Source organism: Petaurus breviceps, unplaced genomic scaffold (assembly GCF_028583685.1).
Source record: "Petaurus breviceps papuanus isolate PSGF00001 unplaced genomic scaffold, PetGlider_PUasm1.0 186, whole genome shotgun sequence".
In the NCBI taxonomy this organism is placed as follows: Eukaryota; Metazoa; Chordata; class Mammalia; order Diprotodontia; family Petauridae; genus Petaurus; species Petaurus breviceps.
The window spans coordinates 31,599,859-31,618,978 of record NW_027185798.1 but is presented as its reverse complement, the minus strand read 5'-3'; the positions used below and the strand labels follow the sequence as shown (position 1 = coordinate 31,618,978).

At 47.4% G+C, this 19,120-nt stretch overlaps 2 protein-coding genes across 4 annotated transcripts; both read right to left on the bottom strand.

The window, feature by feature from the left end:
* Positions 1–34: 34 nt before the first annotated feature.
* On the bottom strand, positions 35–5,127 carry TMOD4 (tropomodulin 4). Of its 2 annotated transcripts, none has more exons than XM_069090034.1 (10): positions 4,992–5,127; positions 3,856–3,993; positions 3,485–3,641; positions 2,745–2,861; positions 2,391–2,480; positions 2,112–2,242; positions 1,898–2,005; positions 1,238–1,381; positions 868–1,012; positions 35–148 (listed from the first exon to the last, which is right to left on the bottom strand). In XM_069090034.1, the coding sequence occupies exons 2-10, from the start codon at positions 3,976–3,978 to the stop codon at positions 126–128; spliced, it is 1,038 nt and encodes a 345-aa protein (XP_068946135.1). In that variant the 5' UTR covers positions 3,979–3,993; positions 4,992–5,127; the 3' UTR covers positions 35–125. The 2 variants fall into 2 exon arrangements, with proteins under 2 accessions (XP_068946135.1, XP_068946136.1); XM_069090035.1 differs by lacking the exon at positions 4,992–5,127 and adding an exon at positions 4,863–4,969.
* A 373-nt stretch (positions 5,128–5,500) lies between these two features.
* On the bottom strand, positions 5,501–15,548 carry VPS72 (vacuolar protein sorting 72 homolog). 2 transcript variants are annotated; one of them, XM_069090032.1, is made up of 6 exons: positions 15,307–15,548; positions 8,148–8,300; positions 7,827–8,001; positions 6,922–7,098; positions 6,467–6,611; positions 5,501–6,080 (listed from the first exon to the last, which is right to left on the bottom strand). In XM_069090032.1, exons 1-6 carry the CDS (start codon positions 15,421–15,423, stop codon positions 5,693–5,695), a joined length of 1,155 nt encoding a protein of 384 aa, XP_068946133.1. In that variant the 5' UTR covers positions 15,424–15,548; the 3' UTR covers positions 5,501–5,692. The 2 variants fall into 2 exon arrangements, with proteins under 2 accessions (XP_068946133.1, XP_068946134.1); XM_069090033.1 differs by having other exon boundaries at positions 7,827–7,941; positions 15,307–15,545.
* Between the last annotated feature and the right edge of the window lie 3,572 nt (positions 15,549–19,120).

The following is a 19,120-nucleotide window of genomic DNA, read 5'->3' as shown; positions in this document are numbered from 1 at the left end:
TTTCCCCAGTCCAGGCCAAAGAAAGAGGCAGGTGAAGTGGGCAAAAAGACTTTTATTTACAGGAAGGGGAAATGGGGATTCCAGCATCTAGGGGTCCCAACTTTAAACAGTAGGGAAGGACAGCATTATGTTTTCTTCTGCTGCCGACCTGTGGAAGTAGGAAGAGTCAGGAAATGGGTCTATACCCAAACTCTTGCTTTGAGCCTGTTCAAGAGAATAATCTTCCTTCATTTATTATTTCCTCCCTAAGAACCCAATGGAAGGTAGTGTCTTGGGACATCTAACTTCTATGCTCCCCTGTTTCCTTAATAATAACTATCTTCTGTCTCCCAGTGTCTGTTTTCTGGCCACTCATATTGCTCAGGGATCTGTGTGGAAGTAATGTCATCAGAGAGATGAGGGCAGGCAAGAAGCCAATGTTCCAGGGTGGAAAGAGGTGCAGAAGGGGAGAGCTTGTTTGTGTATGAGATTACAGAATATGGAGGGATAGACAGCCTGTGTCCCCCATTGGCATAGCCCAGCAATGACAGGACATCCAGAGAAAGCATGTTAGCTGGACTCCCTGTGAATTGTTTATGGAAAGACATGGACTGAAGTCACAAAAGCTAAGAAGAGACACTGGGTTTGGATCTGTGCAGCTGAAGGGAGTGTCCCCATTGGGGAGATCACAAACCCATCAGTCTCCAAGTACATGGCAAGAACCTCACCCACTTACAGGTTAGCCTCTCAGAGCCTCCTGTGGGCAGAGCTTGGCCCTCCGATTTCTGCAGGAACTTCCCAGGTAGCCACTTACTGAATTTAACGTTGGAAGAACTAGCCCAGAGAGTTCTAAGCCTCATAACTTCCTCCAACTCCGTGGTCACTTACGTAATTCATTGTTCCGGGTCACTGCACGAGCTGCCCGAGCCCGAGGCCCTTGCTGTGTGAAGTGGTAGCCAAATCGTACTATGGCTGGACAGTGCTCCAGCATGGCAGCCATCTCCATCTCTACAGCATCCCCCGGCCAGTGACGCTGGAAGGGTTGGGACAAGGGGCAGGAGTCATTGACAGGGAGGGAGTAGAGAAGACAGGCTGTTGACTACCCCCTCTGGTCACTGACTGTCCCCCCAGGATAACTGTGTCTTTGAGGGGTCAGAGAAGGATGGCTCCAGAGTTGGGGTAGTTAAGTGCTGTCTGGATACTCTCCAGAAAGTTCAGGTTTTGAAGAGGGGCTATCTTAGAGAAGGAGGCTGTTAACCTGGTTATCCATCCTTAGCTCAGTAAGTGTGGCATTCTCCCGAACAGCCTTTAGCACAGCCATGAACCCTGTACTGCTGATGAAGTTGGACTCAATGTTGAGGCTTTGAAGGCTCCTGTTCTCCCGCAGCATCTCAGCTATAGCCTGAATGACAGGAACGTGGGGCTGGGTGAGCAGATGTCACCAGGGGTGGAAAGTGGAAAACAAGTTCCCAGGAGGGATTTTAAGGGACAGTGAGGGCAGAATGGAGCTGAACAAGGCACAAAATGAGAGGAAAGGGGAGCACAGAGAAGGATCTTGTGGAACCTCCTGGCTCCTAGACTTAGAGCCAGAAGGCACCTTGGAGGGCACCGAGTCCTTGCAGTGCTGTGACCAGGCTGAGGAGAAGTGGGACATGCTGGGAGGAGGAGCACTGGACTTGAGGCCCAGCACTGGGTGATCTATGGCCACCATTTCGACTGTAAAATGGGGGTGGGGAGGTTGGGCTAGATGCACTATGAGGTCCCTTTCCTTCCAACCATTTGAGCTTGTGGTTTTATATAAATTTGGGTAATTAGGATGGGAGTCTGGGGGCAGGGTGCAGGGCATGCTGATGGGCATCCTTGGGGCTCCAAGCCAAGGTGAGAGGCCCACAATTGGGAGCGAGTCCCCAGCACTCACGTTGGCCACAGGGTCCCCACTTCGTGTAGCTACTAGGCTGAAGCTCCGGACATGAGTATTCCCCTTCATCGCCTGGCACAGCTCGATGATGGAGGAGGATGTGATGTCCTGTACACAGGGTTAATAGAGAGGAGATGATCAGGCTGCTTCCCACAATGAGGCCTTCCCATTAGAAGGGATCATGTTCTGCTCTGGGTGGGACCAAATACACTACCTGCATATTGTTGAGGTTCACCTCCTCTAGCTCCTGGTCATTGTTCTGAACTCTTTTCAACGTCTCCTCGATGTCCGTAGGGTTTGGTGGTTCATCTGGCACTGGCTTATATTTGTCAGGCTGTACCACACCTAGAGGGGGTGGGGAGGAGGGGGGAAATCCCCCATGTTCCCCTATCCCTCATCCCCATTCCCTTTAGCCCTTATGCCCCCAGTCCTGTCCCCACGGGCAGTGAGCCCACCTCTTTGTGCCCACTGCCTCCCCTCAGCACCCACTCACTGGAAATGCCTTCGGTGTTGCAGATTTCTCCACTGCAGATGGCATCATAATATTGTTTGTTACTCATCAATGTGTACATGCCCAGAATGGCTAAGGGAAGGCAAAGGGGATCCGTGAGTAAAATGACTGACACTCAACCTCCCCCAAATCTTTCCACCAATGAGTCTGGGGGCAGGGGAGGGGAAGGAGATGTAGGCTTAGCCTTAGCCTAGCAGGGACTGATGACTCTTCCACAACGTTTCTTAGCCCTTTGCATACTTGCCCCTGTCCCATACTTTGTTAATACAGTGTATTCTTCCCCTCCACGTGCCTCATGACCAACCCCTGCCTCCTTTGTCACTGGGGATCACCCACCTGCAATGTCACACATTTCAGCATCTGTGGCCTTGGCCAAAGCCTCCTCCAGCTCAGGTTCCAAAGTGATCTGTTCTTCCACAGGGATTTCCCTCTTAGGTTGGATGAATGGTTTCCCTGGTAGAGGGATGAAAGTCAGCAAAGGGAAACATTTTCTGACCCATATCCTTGGTTTCCTGGCTGCCTGGATCCTTCTTACCCAAGCTCCTAGATAACATTTAAGTCATATGACACACACAGGTCCTATATAGGTCTGGGCATCATAAGATCTGGGTCTCCTATCAGGCGGGTATTATAATGCCTAAACCTTGGTCAGTACAGAGGAGTGAGTGCTTTGGGTCTTGGGACTCTGGGCTAGCACATGAAGCTGAGAGGAAAGATGGCTTTGCTGGGGAAATGGGAGAACTGGAGGATAGAATCTCTGGGTCTCTACGGGAAGGAGAGGAAGGAACTCGAGGCCTAGATGTTGGGATTCCTCTTCCTCTAACCCCCAGTGGGGTGCTACATCACAGAGCCCGAGCAATGTGGTATGGCTGGACAAGGGCCTTGTGAGGGGGAATGACTGATGTGGAATGGCCGGACAAGGGGCCTTTCGAGGGGAAATGACTGATGTGGGATGGCCAGACAAGGGCCTTGCAAGGGGGAATGACTGATGTGGGATGGCCAGACAAGGGCCTTGCAAGGGGGGAATGACTGGCGTGATACAGGGTGAGAGGCCGAGGCCTGCTAGGTTCCTGTACCCTTCTTCTCTCCTGTGAAGGGCACCAGGTCTTCTCGCTCCTTAGTCTCCAGGGCCTGCCGTTCCAGGTGCTGCATCAAGGCTTCTCGGTCCAGGGGCCCCGTGGGGCTCTTCTTTGTCTGGTCGCGCTGCCTTAGCCCGGCTGGCAGGAGCATATTCTTGGGAGGGGGTAGGAGTGGGGGGAAGTACCAGCTCAGACTCCCCACTCCCAAATCTGGGACACCCTTTAGACTCCCTGAAGTGTCTTCTGACCCCCCATCTGACCCCCTGCACCCTCAGGGATTCCCTGGCTCCGCCTCCCTGTAGTCTAGAACCCCGAGGACGTTCTTCAGGTCCCTGCTCTGGAACTCTCTTCCCGTCCGATGTCCTTACCTCGGGGTCCATCTCCTGTAGCTCATAGTCCAGCTGCTCAAGCTCCTCAGGGCTCAGGCTCCTCAGGATCTCATCTTCGTCAATGTCCCTGTACTTCTCTAGCTCCTTCTGATAGGATGACATGGTGTCCCACAGAGCCTAGGGAACATGGGGGGATCGTTAGTTACACCAGAGAGCTAGGTAATGAGTGAAGGTAGATCCTCAGGAAGCTGGGGCAGCAGGCAGCCCAGGATGCTTGGGTGGGCTGGGAGGCAGGGAGGTGGATGGGGGACTTGGGCTTAGCATCAGAGATCTTCCATCTCCTTCCCTGCCTCCCCAGCTTCCACCCCAGATGAGGATCTCTGTGGGAAAGAGTCCTGGCAGCAGCCCACACACACAGCCCACACCCTCACCCGTCAACGCCTCTCCTGCCCCCTCACCCCCAACACAGCTGCTTGGGGCCCTTGCCAACATCTCTTGGGCCCCTGCCTAATTCCTATGGAAGGAGGGGGTGGAGAGCTTCAGGGAAATTCCGCCTCCCCCCTCTCAATCAATCCAGCTCCTTCCTTAGACTAGGGAGAGCCTAGAGGGCTGAGGAAGGGGAAGCTCAGGCCAGCTATTCCTCTTTCCCTGGGCTTGGGGGGTGGGCTGGGGCACTGTCAGAACTTCACTTCCTGTGCCTTCCAAAATTCTAAGTTCTAAGAGAGACCCGGAGCTCAGGGCTGGAGGAAAACTCAGGGACCCCTCCAGTTGCAAGGGCTGAGGAAAGACAGAGGCCAGAGGGAAGGTACTGGGTCCGCAGGACTTGTCTGCCCTTAAGGGGAAGGTGACACTGGCCCTGTTTGGGGGGTGAGGGAGGAAGGACTTCATGCCTTGTAATCCAGGGTCAAGTCCTGATAGAAACATTTGGTGGGAGCCTGGGGGTGGGGGAAGTACAATCTGTGGTGGGGAGCACACACAGACATACCCCCCACATCTAGACAGACATAAAGAGGGACAGACACATACACCAAACCTGAAATACCCACAAGAGTGTAAACCACACAGAGCCTCGGTGCTGAGTGACAGTGTTCCACACGTACACTCAGCCTCCTACTCCCAGGGTTCCCACAAGAACCGCACTCTCCCAGCCCTCCCAGGGCCCCCTCCCCTCTCACCTCCCCTTCTGTCCGTCTGTCTGCTCTGCCTGGGCACTGACCGGGCGGCAGGAGGAGCCCTGTGCTGGGGGAGGGGGCAGGGGGAGCAGTGAGCTCAGCATTTTATTATTTTAGTTCTGGCCAGGTGGGGGGTGGGGGTGGGAGATCGCATGTACACCCCCCTCACACTCACCCAGCCCAGCCCCCAGCCCCCCTAGTGGCCAGCAGCAGCCACGGCAGCTCTTCCCTACTCCTTGACAGAAGAGGAGTGTTCTGGACTTTCTAGTCCCAGCTGGGTCATCAGCAAACATTTAGAGACCACTGATGCGGTGCTGGGCACTGAGGACACAAGAGGCATGAGAACAACACAGCCCCTGCCCTCAACAAGTGTGCAGTCTGGTAGAAAAGACAAAGACGGATGTGCATGCCACCTCCGACGTTAACTTTTGTATTACACTGGATCAAAATAATGGCGAGAGACACTCTCACTGGACATGTCACAAAGGTCCCTCCTCCACTCCACAGAAGGCTTTATCAGACAGGAGTTTTCCTATTTTTATTAGATTAAAAATACAGATAGGACATGGGCAGGTCGCTTGGGGGCAAGAGGGAAGAAAGAATAAGGTGTCTGAGATGGGTATGAGGGCAAGAGAGAGAGGCGAGGTCAGTAAGGTCCACGTGACAAAGGGCAAAGGAGGGATCTCTGAGGACCAGCCATGCTTTCATTTGATTATGATTTTCTGGCGAAGAGCCCGGGGCCCAGGCCCAGGAAGGGGATCCGGAGGTGGTGGGCCAGGGCCCAGGGCAGAAGCAGCGGGTGGAAGTCCATGGGCCGTGATGTATTTCTTGTAGGCCTCCCTGATGATCTTGAAGGCTCTAGCTGTGGCATAGGGAATGTCTGTGACAGGATCTCGGTACAGGGCTGGACGGTGGGTCACAGGACAGACTTCACGCACAGGAATCTTGGGGGGTTTTCCCCTGGGAAAACACTCCTCAAATGTTGCATCATCACTGAAGGTGATGAAAGTACGTGAGCACCGGGCAGGGGGGATTACCGGCCCCGTTCCAGAGTGAGGAGCCACTGTAGAGACCAGAGGGGGTGGCTCAAGCCTGAGGGAGGGAAGAGAAGGAGGCTATGAATAAGAGGCAGAAACACAAAGGTGTGCTGGTTGAGCTGGGGGGATGGACAAACATGAAAAGGAGGAAACTCAAAATGACAGGGAAAAAGTGAGCCAGGACAAAGGAGACTCCCTTGGGGACAGCTAGGTGGCTACATGGATAAAGCACCGGCCCTGGAGTCAGGAGGACCTGAGTTCAAATCTGGCCTCAGACACAACACTTACTAGCCATGTGACTCTGGACAAGACACTTAACCTCAACTGCCTTGCCTTGCCCACCCCCACCCCCTTAAAAGAAAGGAACTCCGTTGGCCTGAGGAGGGGGATAAAGGACAGAGAAGAGTGCAGGGAGGCTTCGGGAGAACCCCTCCCACTCACCCCTCCACATCCACGTTCTCCTCCTTGGGTCCCGGCTCAGCCAGCAGGGGCACAGTCATGGAGTGGTAGGTGATCACCGGCCCTGGACATTTGCGCTTCTTGTGTACCTGCTTCTTCTTGTCTGCCTCTAGTCGCTCATAGTTCTCTGGGGGATGGAAGGGAAGTCAGGCCCTCCTGCCCCATCAGTCCCTCCCCAGGCCGTGCCTTCGGCCTCCTAAGGCTTCACATTGGGCCTCCCTCCCTCTCTCCCACCATGCCCCCCCCAAGCACTACATCCTTGTCTGTCCTCTTGGCTCACTGCCCCTTGGCCCCCGCTTCACAGCTCCTGCAATATCGGACTCCCCTCTATGCCTCTCCCTGCTGCACCCCTTACATCAAACCTCCAGCCCCCTATACTTTCAGTTTCCCTCTGTTCTCCTAACTCCTGTCTCTCATCTCCCCAGCCCTGGGCTGACCAAGGGAACGCAGGTTGAGCTCCTCTGTAATCTTCGCTTCCCTGAGGAGTTCCTCTTGTGTCAATGGTCGCTCACAGTGTGGACCCTTTCGCCGCCGTGACTGGCCCTGCCGCTCCTGAACCCGAAGGAATGTCTGGCGAGTGTGCTCAGCTGTCGACTGGCGCATGGACTTCCGGCCTAGAGAGTTCAAGCGAGAAAGTGGGAAATCTTGTACCTCCAAGGAGCCCACCCAGACTGATATGCACTTAGCTCCTTCCCCCAAAACAAGAAATCCCCAAGGACACCTCTTCCCTTTCATCCACTGGTTAAACCCTGGCTCTGCTACTTCCTACCTAAGAGGCCTTGGGCAAATCACTGGACTTGGTGAGACTCAGCTTCCTCGTCTGCAAAGTGAAGGCGTCAGGCTAGAGGGTCTCCGGGGCTCCTTTCTGCTCTAAGACCTACAGTTCTTACACCCTGGACCAGCCATGAAGTTAGATAAGACCTTTGGGACAGATCACCTCAATGTCATCATCTACCATTAACTTGTTTTCCTAACTCTGTGGTGATGCAGCTACATCAAATGGGGGGACCTTCTCTGAGCACAAGGGAATGTATCCCAGAAGCATGCTGACAGCCACCAAGCGGCTACCCCAAAGCAAGGCACTTTTCTATGGACTAATCTCTTCTCACAAATTAGGCCACAGGCTCCCTAAGTTCCGGAAGGAACCTGTACCTAAGGGAGAGCTGCTTCAGTCTGTCCTTACACCCGTGAGCATCTCATAAACCCTGGGCTTATCTGTCCCTGGTGGTCAGCGACGAGGCTCCACCCCAGTCCTTCAGGTCTAGTTCTGGTCTGGAGGGGGAGATGGTGGGCCCTACATTGCTAAGATGCAGTAAGACCTTCCAGATGGGTCCCAACTCACTGTCAAGGCCGTCATCCTGCAGCTCCAAGGGCAGCAGTGTCTTCTCCTCCCGGGCCTTCTGGGAGCTGCCAGCTGGGGTGCTCACTTTTCGAGGCCTCAAGCTCTTGATAGGCTCCTGGGGGCAGGTTGAGATCAGAGACCAAGGGCTGAGGGGATAAGGAGAAACAGCAAGAACCTGGGGCCAAAGAAGGGAACCCAGAGCCTGAGGGCGTTGGGTTGGAATGGGAAAACCTAGCAGACTGGTGAAAGACAGCAGGAGCTAACAGAATCTGATAAAGAAGCTGGGACAGGCCCTCCCTGACCCCAGGGTCCCCACTCCACCTTGTAGGCCTTGGTGACTACCCGACGCTTTCTTCTTGGTTCATCCCCATCCCCGTCACTTGCTGGCTCGTCCCCCTCGTCAATGTCAAAATCAGAGTCCACTTCATCCTCTGTGTCTGACTGGTCCCCCTGATATTCATCATCACCAGATTCCTGGAGGAGGAAAAAGAAAACGAGAATTTGGTCAGCACAGAACATTGTCATTCATGGATCAGGGATATAACTCTCTTCTTCAGGGGCTGAAGCACTCAGGCTGGAGTCAGGAAGACTTGAGTTCAAATCCAGCCTCAACCTGTGTGACCTTGGGCAAGTCACTTAACTTCTGTTTATCTCAATTTCTTCATCTGTAAAATGGTGATGATAACAATACCTGCCTCTCAGGGTTGATGTGAGGATCAAATAAGATAATATCTGTAAAACACTTAACACAGTGCCTGGCACATTGTAGGTGCTATAGTTGAGGAGAATACTATCATTAGTTTTATTATATTAAACTTGGCTAGGTGGCACTATAATGCACTCTTCCTGAGTTCAAATTCAGCATCAGACATTTACTAGCTGTTTGACCCTGGGCAAGTCACTTAACCCTGTTGGCCTAAGTTCCTCATCTGTAAAATGAGCTGGAGAAGGAAACAGCAAACCACTCCAATATCTCTGCCAAGACAACTCCAAATGGCATCACAAGTAGGACACGACTAGAAAACAATAACCAAACTCCACCAAGAAGGTGCTGCCCAGACAGACTCTACCTGGTGTCTCCCACCCCTGCTTCCAACAATCATAACTTCTGATTCTACCTCTGATACTTATTATTTGTGACTTTGGATAAGTTAAATCTCTTGGAGTCTTGGCTGTCTACTCTGTAAAATGTGAACACATCTAATACCTACCGTGGCTGCTCGATCTGGCTGTTGTAAAAATTAAATAAAAGGATAACTAGGAATATGTTTTGAAAATACTAAAGTTCTCTTGGGCTTGATTTCGAATCCAAAGCCTCCTTCCTTCCCACACTTCTTGGTGCCACCCTGGGCAAGCTGTTTAGTCTCTTAAAGCTTTGGCTTCCTCATCTAGAAAATGAGTTTGCCCAAGATGGCGTAAGAGAGCTGCTTCAGCTCTAAAATTCCATAAATATTGTGATTTTTCCCTCTTCTAAACTTCCACAGCATTTGTTTCTCTCTTATGCATTCAGTATGTTGTACTTTGCATTAATGTTAATTGTATATGTATATACACAGTCTAGAATCTTCACCACTGGGCTTTAAACTCCTTGGGAGAGCACATTTTACTTTACTCTAGAGTGCCTTGCAGAGGGTTGGTATATAATAGCCCTGAAATATTTGTTGAATGCTCACTTTCAACAAACATTTATCAGGCACCTAATATGTGCAGGAAAGTAAGATGAAGAAACCATGGTCTCACTGTCAAGGACTTTACAGTCTGGTTGAGGAGACAGCACGTTATAATAAGACCTCATAATAACAGAGGCCTATTTCACAAAGGTTTACAAGGTATTTTACACACACTGCTTTATCTGGTTCTAAAAACAATGCTGCGAGGTTGGAAATATAACTATCCCCCCACTTTATAAATCAGGAAACTGAGGTCTAGTGAATGTAAGTGATGGTAAGTAGAAGAGCCAACCCTTGAACCTGGATTCTCAGACCAATGATCCAGGGCTCCTTCCAGTACACCACACTGCTTATGGAAAGAATGATTAAAAATGAACAGTGTGTGGGGCGGCCAGGTAGCACAGCAAGTAAGAGCACCGGCTCCAGTGTTGAGAAGACCTGGAGATCGAATCCCAGCTCAGACACTTAGCACCCACCCAGAAACACCTGGCCGTGTAACCTTGAGCAAGTTACTTAACCCCAATTGCTTAGGGGTGGCCAGGTGGCTCGGCGAGTAAGAGCACCGGTTCCAGTGTTGGGACGACCTGGAGATCGAATCCCGGGCTCAGACACTCAGCACCACACCCAGAAATAACTGGCCTTGTAACCTTGAGCAAGTTACTTAACCCTGATTGCTTAATAAAAAAAAAAAATGAACAGTGTGTAAGGAAGAGAGGTGGGCCAAAAGTGCTGTAAGATTTGGAGGGATGGGGTGGCTAGGTGGAGCAGTGAATAGAGTACCGGCTCTGGAGTCAGGAGGACCTGAGTTCAAATCCAGCCTCAGACACTTAACACAAAAACTAGCCGTGTGACCTTGGGCAACTCACTTAACCCCAAGTGCCTTACCTTCCCCCCTGCAAAAAGCAAAAACAACGACCAAAAAAAAAGATTTGGAGGGACAGTACACTCATTAAGGGCTGAAGTAATAAGGCATGGCTTCCTTGAAGAGGCAGAGCCTGATTATGCCTTGAAGGAAAGGTAGAGAGAGGGGGAAAAGGCAGGCTGGGTTTAAGGCACTGGGCAAAGGTAAAAGCAGGAATAGCTCTGGCATAATTATGGGACAAATAATAAGACTAGTCTGACTGAAGGAAAGTATTCATGTAGGGGAAAATAAGGATAAAAAGGTTAAGTTGGAAATATGTTGTACAAGGCCCTGAATGCCAGACTAAGACATTGATCTAGAAGACAACAGGAAGCATTTGAAAGTTTTTGACCAGAAAGGGGGTGAGGACTGGTTAAAAAAGCATGTTTTAGAATTAAAGTGGTCATGCTTGTATGGCAATCTGGAAAGACAAAAGGCCACTGCAATGATGGGACAGAGGCCTAACGTAGTTAATGAAGGCCTGGACAAAAGTGGAGGCAGCATGAATGGAAATAAAAGCTGGCAGGATTTCATGATGATCAGATACGGGGAGAAAGGAAGAGGCCAAGGATCAGCGCAAGGGTTTCGGCCTAAAAAACTGGGAGAATGATGGTAGGATTGTCTGAAGAGGAAGTGGGTTCAGAGGAAAGGTTATGAGTTCAATTTCAGACTTATGTATCTATGAGCTGGTGCATAACATCGGGGCATAGGTTTGCATGACCTTGGGAAGTCACAGAATTTTTTTATTTTGGAAGGGGGAAGGCAGGGCAATCGAGGTTAAGTGACTTGCCCAAGGTCACATAGCTAGTAAGTGTTAAGTGTCTGAGGTCACATTTGAACTCAGGTCCTCCTGATTCCAGGGCTGCTGCTCTATTTACTGTGCCACCTAGCTGCTCCACAGAATTTTTAAAGAGTTGGAAGAGAACCTAGAGGTCATTGATTCCAAACTCCAATAGAAACAGGGGTCATCATGACTTAGAAAATCACATATTAACATCATCTATGTTTTACTGTATTTTTATTTATTTTATTAAATATTCCCAATTACAATTTTATCTGGCTTGGGCAGTATTCAAGTATGATTGACATCTTTGATTTAGACTAATCCTTACCCCTCTAAAATATCTTCAACATGTGGTTATCCATCCTCTCCTTAGACTCTTCTAATGATGGGAAACTCACTTCTTCATGAGGCAGTCAATCCTTTTTTGGGGGTAACTCTAACTGGTTTAAAGAAAAAAAGACTTATGTGGCATTAAAATTTGCCTCCTGCAACTTCCTAGTTTTTTCCTCTGGAGCTAAATCCAACAGGTTCAGTCTCTCTTCTATATAATAGATTTTTTTTTCTTTTGGCCTTTTGGAGGGCAGTTGGGGTTAAGTAACTTGCCCAAGGTTACATGGTTAATAGATGTTTAAAAATCTGAAGACATATCCTGACTGAAGGAAGATTCTCAAGGTTAAACAACCCCTGATTCTTCCACTATTGCTAATGAGATAAGGTTTCCAGACCTTTTCCTATCCATGTTGTGCTTTAATGGACCTGCTCCCATTTGTCAGCATCTCTTAAATGTGATCCTCAAAACTAAACCCACTAGTCCCAATGAAGACTGACTTTTACAGAATGTGGTGGGATTATCACCTCCCTCTCTCTGGATACTCTGCTTAATGCCACCTAAAATCAAATTAGTTTTTTTGGCAGCTATGTCTCAATGATGATTTGCATTGAGTTTTTAGTGAATGAAAAAGGGATAACAACTGGGATAAAGCCCGAGAGTTAGGCTCAAAAAATTAAACTGCACAATAACAAGATGGAGGAGTGGTTATATAACAGCTCACTGAAAAAGATGTGGGGGCTTCTGTAAAGTTGGGGCTACCTATGAGTCAACAGTGTAATGTGGCACCCAATAAAGCTGCCACCATTTTATGGCCACTTGAGAGGCCTAAGGCCTAGCACCATGTTCAGTCACTCGTGTTTCAGAAGGATAACTGACAAGCTGAAGATCACATGCAGACGAGTAACCAGAATGGGGATGAGACTGAAAAACACTCTACACATCAATTTGTTGAAGGAAATAGAATGTTTAGCCTAGAAAAGACTAAGGGAAGATGTGGTAACTGCCTTCGAGTACCTGAAAGGCTCTCATGTGGAAGAGGAATATTTGTTTGGCTTGGCCCCAGAGGACAGGAATGGGAGCAATGAATGCAACAAACAGAAAGGCAGATTAATGTTAAATGTAAAGAAATATCTCCTAACAATAACAGCCGTCCTAAAACTGGGATGTGCTGTATGTAGGGAGAGGTGCTGAGTTCCCCATCACTGGAAGCACTATCAGAAGCCTGAGTAAAGCACTTGTCAGGAACACTGTGGAGGGGATTCCCATTTGGGCACAGGTTGGATGAGATGAACTCTGAGATCCCCTTCCAGCTCTGTGATTCTTTGAAATCTTATGGACCTGTTTTAGACGACCTGCTGTTTTATGTGGACTTTCCCATTCTGTAACCATACAGTTGGAGTTTTAACCCTGGAACTGTATTCTACATTTCTGTCTGTTACATTTCATGATATGTCAACAGGCCAAAAGTTCTGAAGCCTAAGTATGTCATCCAAAACTTTCTCTTAGCTTAGGGTTATTCACAAATTCAATAAATAAGCGATCTGTGCCTTCATCCCCATCTTTAATGAAAACTACAGAACAGCAAGAGGACAGAGCCCCAAGTAAGAAGACCCATTAATCCAACATTTTTTAGATACAATTCCACTTGACTGTATTACCATGGAGTTCCCATCTCTTCCCCTTATTCATAAGGATCTCATTGAGAACTTTTGTCATATACTCTACTGGGTTCATTATGGCTACGGTATTCCCTTGAACAAACCAAACACGGAATGCAAAGAACATCAAGCATCTGGAGTCAGATGACCAGGATTTAAATCCAGACTTTTTTGCTTAGTACTTCTGTAACCCGGAGTAAGTCACAACTCTCGGGACCTGATTTTCCTTATACATACGATGAAAAGGTTAGACTGTATGACCTTTACAGCTCTAAATTTATGATCCTATGAAATGGAATCAGTCTGGCATAATAATAATAATAATTGCTAGCCTAGTGTTTATATGTTGCTACTGTGTACCAGGCACTGTGTTAAGTAAGCATTTTACAAATAGCATCTCACTTGATCCTCACAACAACCCAGGGAGGGAGGTACTTCTGTCAACCCCATTTTACAGTTGGGGAATCTGAGGCTGAGGTTAAGTGACTTCTCTAAGATCACACAGCTAGTGTGTGAGGCTGGATGTGAACTCAAGTCTTCCTGACTCCAGGCCCAGCGCTCTACCAACTGACCCACCAACGCCTCTTGTTCTTGGTAATCACCATCATTTGTTCTCATGTAATTACATGCTCACCCTGTTCATCACTTCCCTAATGTTCATAAACTCACTGTTTAAATCAATCTCCTGGTAGAGAAGAATACTACCTCTGAGGGCCAAAAGACCTGAAGACTGAGTCTCATTTCAGACTTTGTGGGATGAGTCTGGGAAACAAATTTGTAAAGAGACTGTGTAGCACAATGGAGAGAGCTTTGGACACGGAGTCAACAAGATCCATGGTCAAACCTGACCTCAGATACTTAGCAGCTGTGTGACCCTGGGCAAGTCACCTAACCTTTCTGTGTCTCAGATTCCCATCTGTAAATAGGGTTGTTGTGGGGATAAAATGATAAAAGTAAATAATAAAAGTACTATAATAAAATTATAAAAGTACTTCATAAATGCTTATTATTATTTCACCTCTTGGGGCCTCAGTTTCCAGTTTCTTCATCTCTACAATGGGGATGATAATTGCACCTATCTCACAGGACTGGGGTAGGACTCAAAGAAGATAATATTTGTAAGGGGATATTTGCACAGTGCCTGGTTCCTAGTAAGCACCATATCAATGTTAGCTACTATTTGACCTCTTGGAACCTCAGTTTCCAGTTTCCTCATCCGTAAAATGGGGATTATAACAGCACCTATCACTAGGATTCCTGTGGGACTTAAATGAAATATTTGAAAATGGCTTACTTAGTGCAGTTCCTGGCACATAGCTGTTGTTTGTCCTTCCTTCCTGAAGAGGACCATGATATCAGGAAGGTGATGCCATGACATGTAAGTGAATTGGATTTAAGTGAGGGAGAGGTGTGCAAAGTCACCAGCCTCACTTTCTCCTCCAGAGCCATCTGGATCCAGGTCAGTGAGGTGGTGCAGTGGATAGAGCACTGGCCCTGGAGTTAGGAGGACCTGAGTTCAAATCCGATCTCAGACACTGTGTGACCTTGGGCAAGTCACTTAACCCCGATTGCTTCTTCCACCAAAAGAAAAAAAAAAGGAATCACTGGAATCTCCTGGCACACAGTAAGTACTAAATATAAATGTCAGCCATTATAATAATTATTATCATGCATATGGCGCTTTGCAATCTTTAAAATTCCGTGTAATTCCTCCGGGAATAAATGATGATTACAGCTGGCATTAAAACGGTTTACAAATACTCTCTCATTTTATTTCCACTACAACCTGGGAGGTGGGTGCTATTACGAATTAATATTTATAAAGCGCTCCCTAAACGCTAGGGATAGTCGTCGTCATCATGGGAAACTGAGGCAGAGCGGGGGTGAAGCGACTCGCCCAGGGACACACGGCTGGTCAATGTCAGAGGCTCGACTGGAACTCAGACCTAGCGGATGCCTGATGTTCGGGACGGCGAAGGATCCAGAAGTACAAGCTGGCCCTCCCCTCCCGACAACTGTCCCGGACCCCTCTTCCCCGCGCCCCTCCCCCCAGGTCTCCGGTCTCAGATCCCACCCCGGGCCCCTTTTTCGGACCCTTCCGCGCAGCCCCGCCCCCTCCCCGGGCCCAGCTCTTGCCTCTGTGAACCCCCCATAAGTGGTCTGGTAGAATTCATCTTCCTCCTCTGCCTCCAAGAGCCCAGACAATCGATTCCCTGCGGTCTTCCGGGGTGCTCGGCCCCCGGCCAAGCTCATCCCTCCTCGGGCCCGGCCGTCACCAGCGGCGGCCCCGAGCTCGCTCGGCGCTCGGCGCTTTCCGCCTGCCTAGCTTCGCCGCCGGAAAGGGGAAATCGTCACAGGCAGAAGCAGCCGAGCGCCAAGGGAGGATAGAGCAGAGCTCCCGAGAGGCCCCGCCCCGCTCTCCTCAGCCTCGCCCCTCCCTCTCCTCAGCCTCGCCCCTCCCTCTCCTCAGCCCCGCCCACTGTCCCAGAGCCCCCACAGCTCAGTCCCTTTCCCTAGGACCGCCTACTTCTCCTTCCCCCACCCCCTCTAGCTCTCAACAATTTCCAGTAAATTTCACTGGGCTCGATCTGTCCTCGTGTGGTGGCATTAGAGTTGGAGGACTGTGGCATTTAAAAGAACAGAAACAGTCACCCAGCGAATTAGTGGCAGGAAGGGATGAGAGCCGGGGGCTTCTCACTGCCAGGCTGGGGCTCTTTCTAACACACACACAGTGCGTCTGCTTTGCCTGTCTTGGTCTCCCAAAGTTTCCAAGCTTTCTTCACCTTCCAAAACAGGGAATCGGATAACCTTCTCAAGGCCTGGCTTGTCAGCAAAGCTATTAAAAATGATGTGCGGACTATGTCAAAACGAGGAAGTGCTTATGTGAAATAATGAGTCAAGAACATAGCTATAAAAATGGGGATCAACAGTGCCTGATACATAGTAAGCACTATATAAAAGTTAGCTATTATTATTATACATAAGACACTTTTCGATCCTTTATGTACGTTATATTTCCTCTGGGAATGATAATGATGATAGAATTTGTATAGCATTTTTAGGTTTGCTATGTATATATACAAAGCATATATAAAAACACATGTATGTATATATAACACATTACAATTATTAGCTTCTTTTAAGCCTTAGGGGTATGCAGGGTCCCTATGGTTTTCTTCTCTTCAGCTTTAGGGAGAATATTTTAGATGAAAAGTTACAAATTCATTCACAATTGTTCCAAGCTCCTACGTAAGAAAATTTCTAACATTAAGACAGAGATTGTGGACTATTTGTCTAACTCTTCATACATATATGTGTATGTGTATACATATATACACACATATATACATATATGTTATGTGTGAACTATTAATATAGTTAATATATTTAATAGCTAATATGCAGACATATATACACACATAGTTAACCCATGGCCTTTTTATGGTTTAGGCAAAAGCAGTTCACTAGAAATATTTGAATAACAATACAGCAGGTTATACTATAGTGTCTTTGGATAGACCAACATGAAGCATGCAGGCCCTGTTCATACTTGGTTCTGATTGACTCAATCAAGAAGTATTCTTACATAACAAAAGCAGTTACTTTTAATTAGGTGAGGTAATCAATAGAGTGTGACCCTTATTCAGATTAATACAGATCAAAAGATAATTTCACAGAACCACAGAGATAAAAGAAATATCACTGGGCAAACTAGTTCAACTTGTAAGAGATAACTAGGTTAAAGTTTAATGCTATATTTTCCCTATAAATTTACTTCAGTTTTGTAATTTTAAAACATAATTGTGGGGAAAAAAAGATTTCCAAACTTTTTGCCTCTCCACCTGTTCTTAATCAGACTCACTAAATTGTTCTATTGAACATTCTGAATATTCTGAATATATTGAACATAATGAATATTTTGGAGGGTAGCCATATCTGACTTCCCTATTAGGTGTGTGTGTATAATAATAAGAGCTGACATATACATATATACACATACATATATGTACATATCTATCTATCTACATATATCATTTTAAGATTTGGAAAATGCTTTGGGGATCAATCAACTGTCTCTTATATAATACAGGATTATCTTTATGATTCTTTTTAGAGGTATCACGCCATGTCCTCTCTTCTAGTGGAAATGATTAGCCCCTTTTCCCCCTTCCTGAAGAGTGCAAAACCAATCTGCCCTACCCTTGCCCCCACACCCTGCCACATCATCCTGTGTCCTTATGTGCTATGCCAGGAATGTTGCTAGGGAAGATCAGGGATATGACTCAAACAGAATGTTGCAGAGAAGGGGGTGGGGGGCTGCCTTGCCTGAACAGTATACCGCCCCTGCATGAGTCAAGGTTGAGAAGGAGGAATCCCTCATTATGTCCTTGCCCATTCCCTGACCCCTCTTATTTAGTTATGAGTATATAATTACTCTTTACTGTGATTCCTTTTCTAATACATGGAAAGAAATCTAAAATTTCCTAGGTCATAATGAAACTGGAAGACAGAGGCTCCCAGGGTAGCTGGTCTTTGTCATCCAAATCCCACTCTCTCCTCGGTCCAGATGGATGGCTGAGGGTGATGAGTTTCCTTCAGATGGCTGGATTCCATATTGGTTGGACATGGAGATATGTCCAACTTTAGTTTGATCTCAGCTTCATTCTCATAACAACTGCTGTTTGTAGAAGTGACTCAGAATATGAAAGAAACCCTAGGCTACTTGGGGAGATGCCTTCTCTGGGAGAATTTTCACAGGCATGTAGAAGCCATTTTCAAAATCCCCTACACTCATCCCAGCTCATAGAATCATGTCCAATCTTCTCCTTTTGCAAATGAAAAAATAGAACCCTAAAAAGGTTATGGGCAGCTAGTGGTACAGTGGATAGAATATTGGGCCTCTAGTCAGGAAGACTCTTCCTGGGTTCAAATCTGACCTTAGACACTTACTAGTTGTGTGACCCTGGGCAAGTCACTTAACCCTGTTTGCCTCAGTTTCCTCATCTGTCAAATGAGCTGGAGAAGGAAATAGCAAACCATTCCATTATCCTTGCTGAGAAAACCCTAAATAGGGTCACAAAGAGTTGGGCACAACTTAACAATAAGAAAAGAAAAGTTAAAAAATTTAGTCAAAGCTACTCAACTAGTCCACCCAGAACTATAACTCAAATTTCCTGCCTGAATCTAAATTCAATGATTTTTCCAATATACCAAACTACCCTCCCTCTTCTTCCCTTTGTACAGCTTGGGCTGGGCTGCCTAACATCTGGGGGGAAACCAAAATAAACAAACAAAATAAAAAAGTCCAGTAGAGGGCATCAGGGAGCAATTAGTATAGTTCTTGACTTCTCATGGGCATAAGACATAGCAAAGTTCATTTGTTGAATATTTGTTGGTTGCTCTTTCATTCTCCAAGAAGACCAAAATGACATCACTATGTTAGAGTCAAGTTACAATGTGTTCTGACTGTGGCTGATCAGACAAATTTGAGCTTGGAATTCTCTACCACAGATTAGGCACAAATAGGCTATGTGAATATTTGGGGTAGATTCTCTAAATTTGTGCATCTTACATTTCTTTTGAATTACTTCAGTTCTGCTTTGTTCACAGAGCACAACACCTTCTCTGATGAGGGCACACCATGCTGGGTGGTTATGTGTCACTGTCTCCCATGTCACATAATCAGTTCCAAATTTTTTTTGTTAGTTTAATTTATTTTTAGTTTTCAACATTCACTTTTATAAGATTTTGAATTCTACAATCTGGAACTATGCCCAAAGGGCTATAAATACTTTCATACCCTTTGATCCAGCAATACCACTCCTAGGGTTATATCCCAAAGAGATCATAGAAATGGGAGAAAGACCCATATGTACAAAAATGTTTATAGCAGCTCTTTTTGTTGTGGCAAAGAATTGGAAATTAAGGGGGTGTCCATCAATTGGGGAAT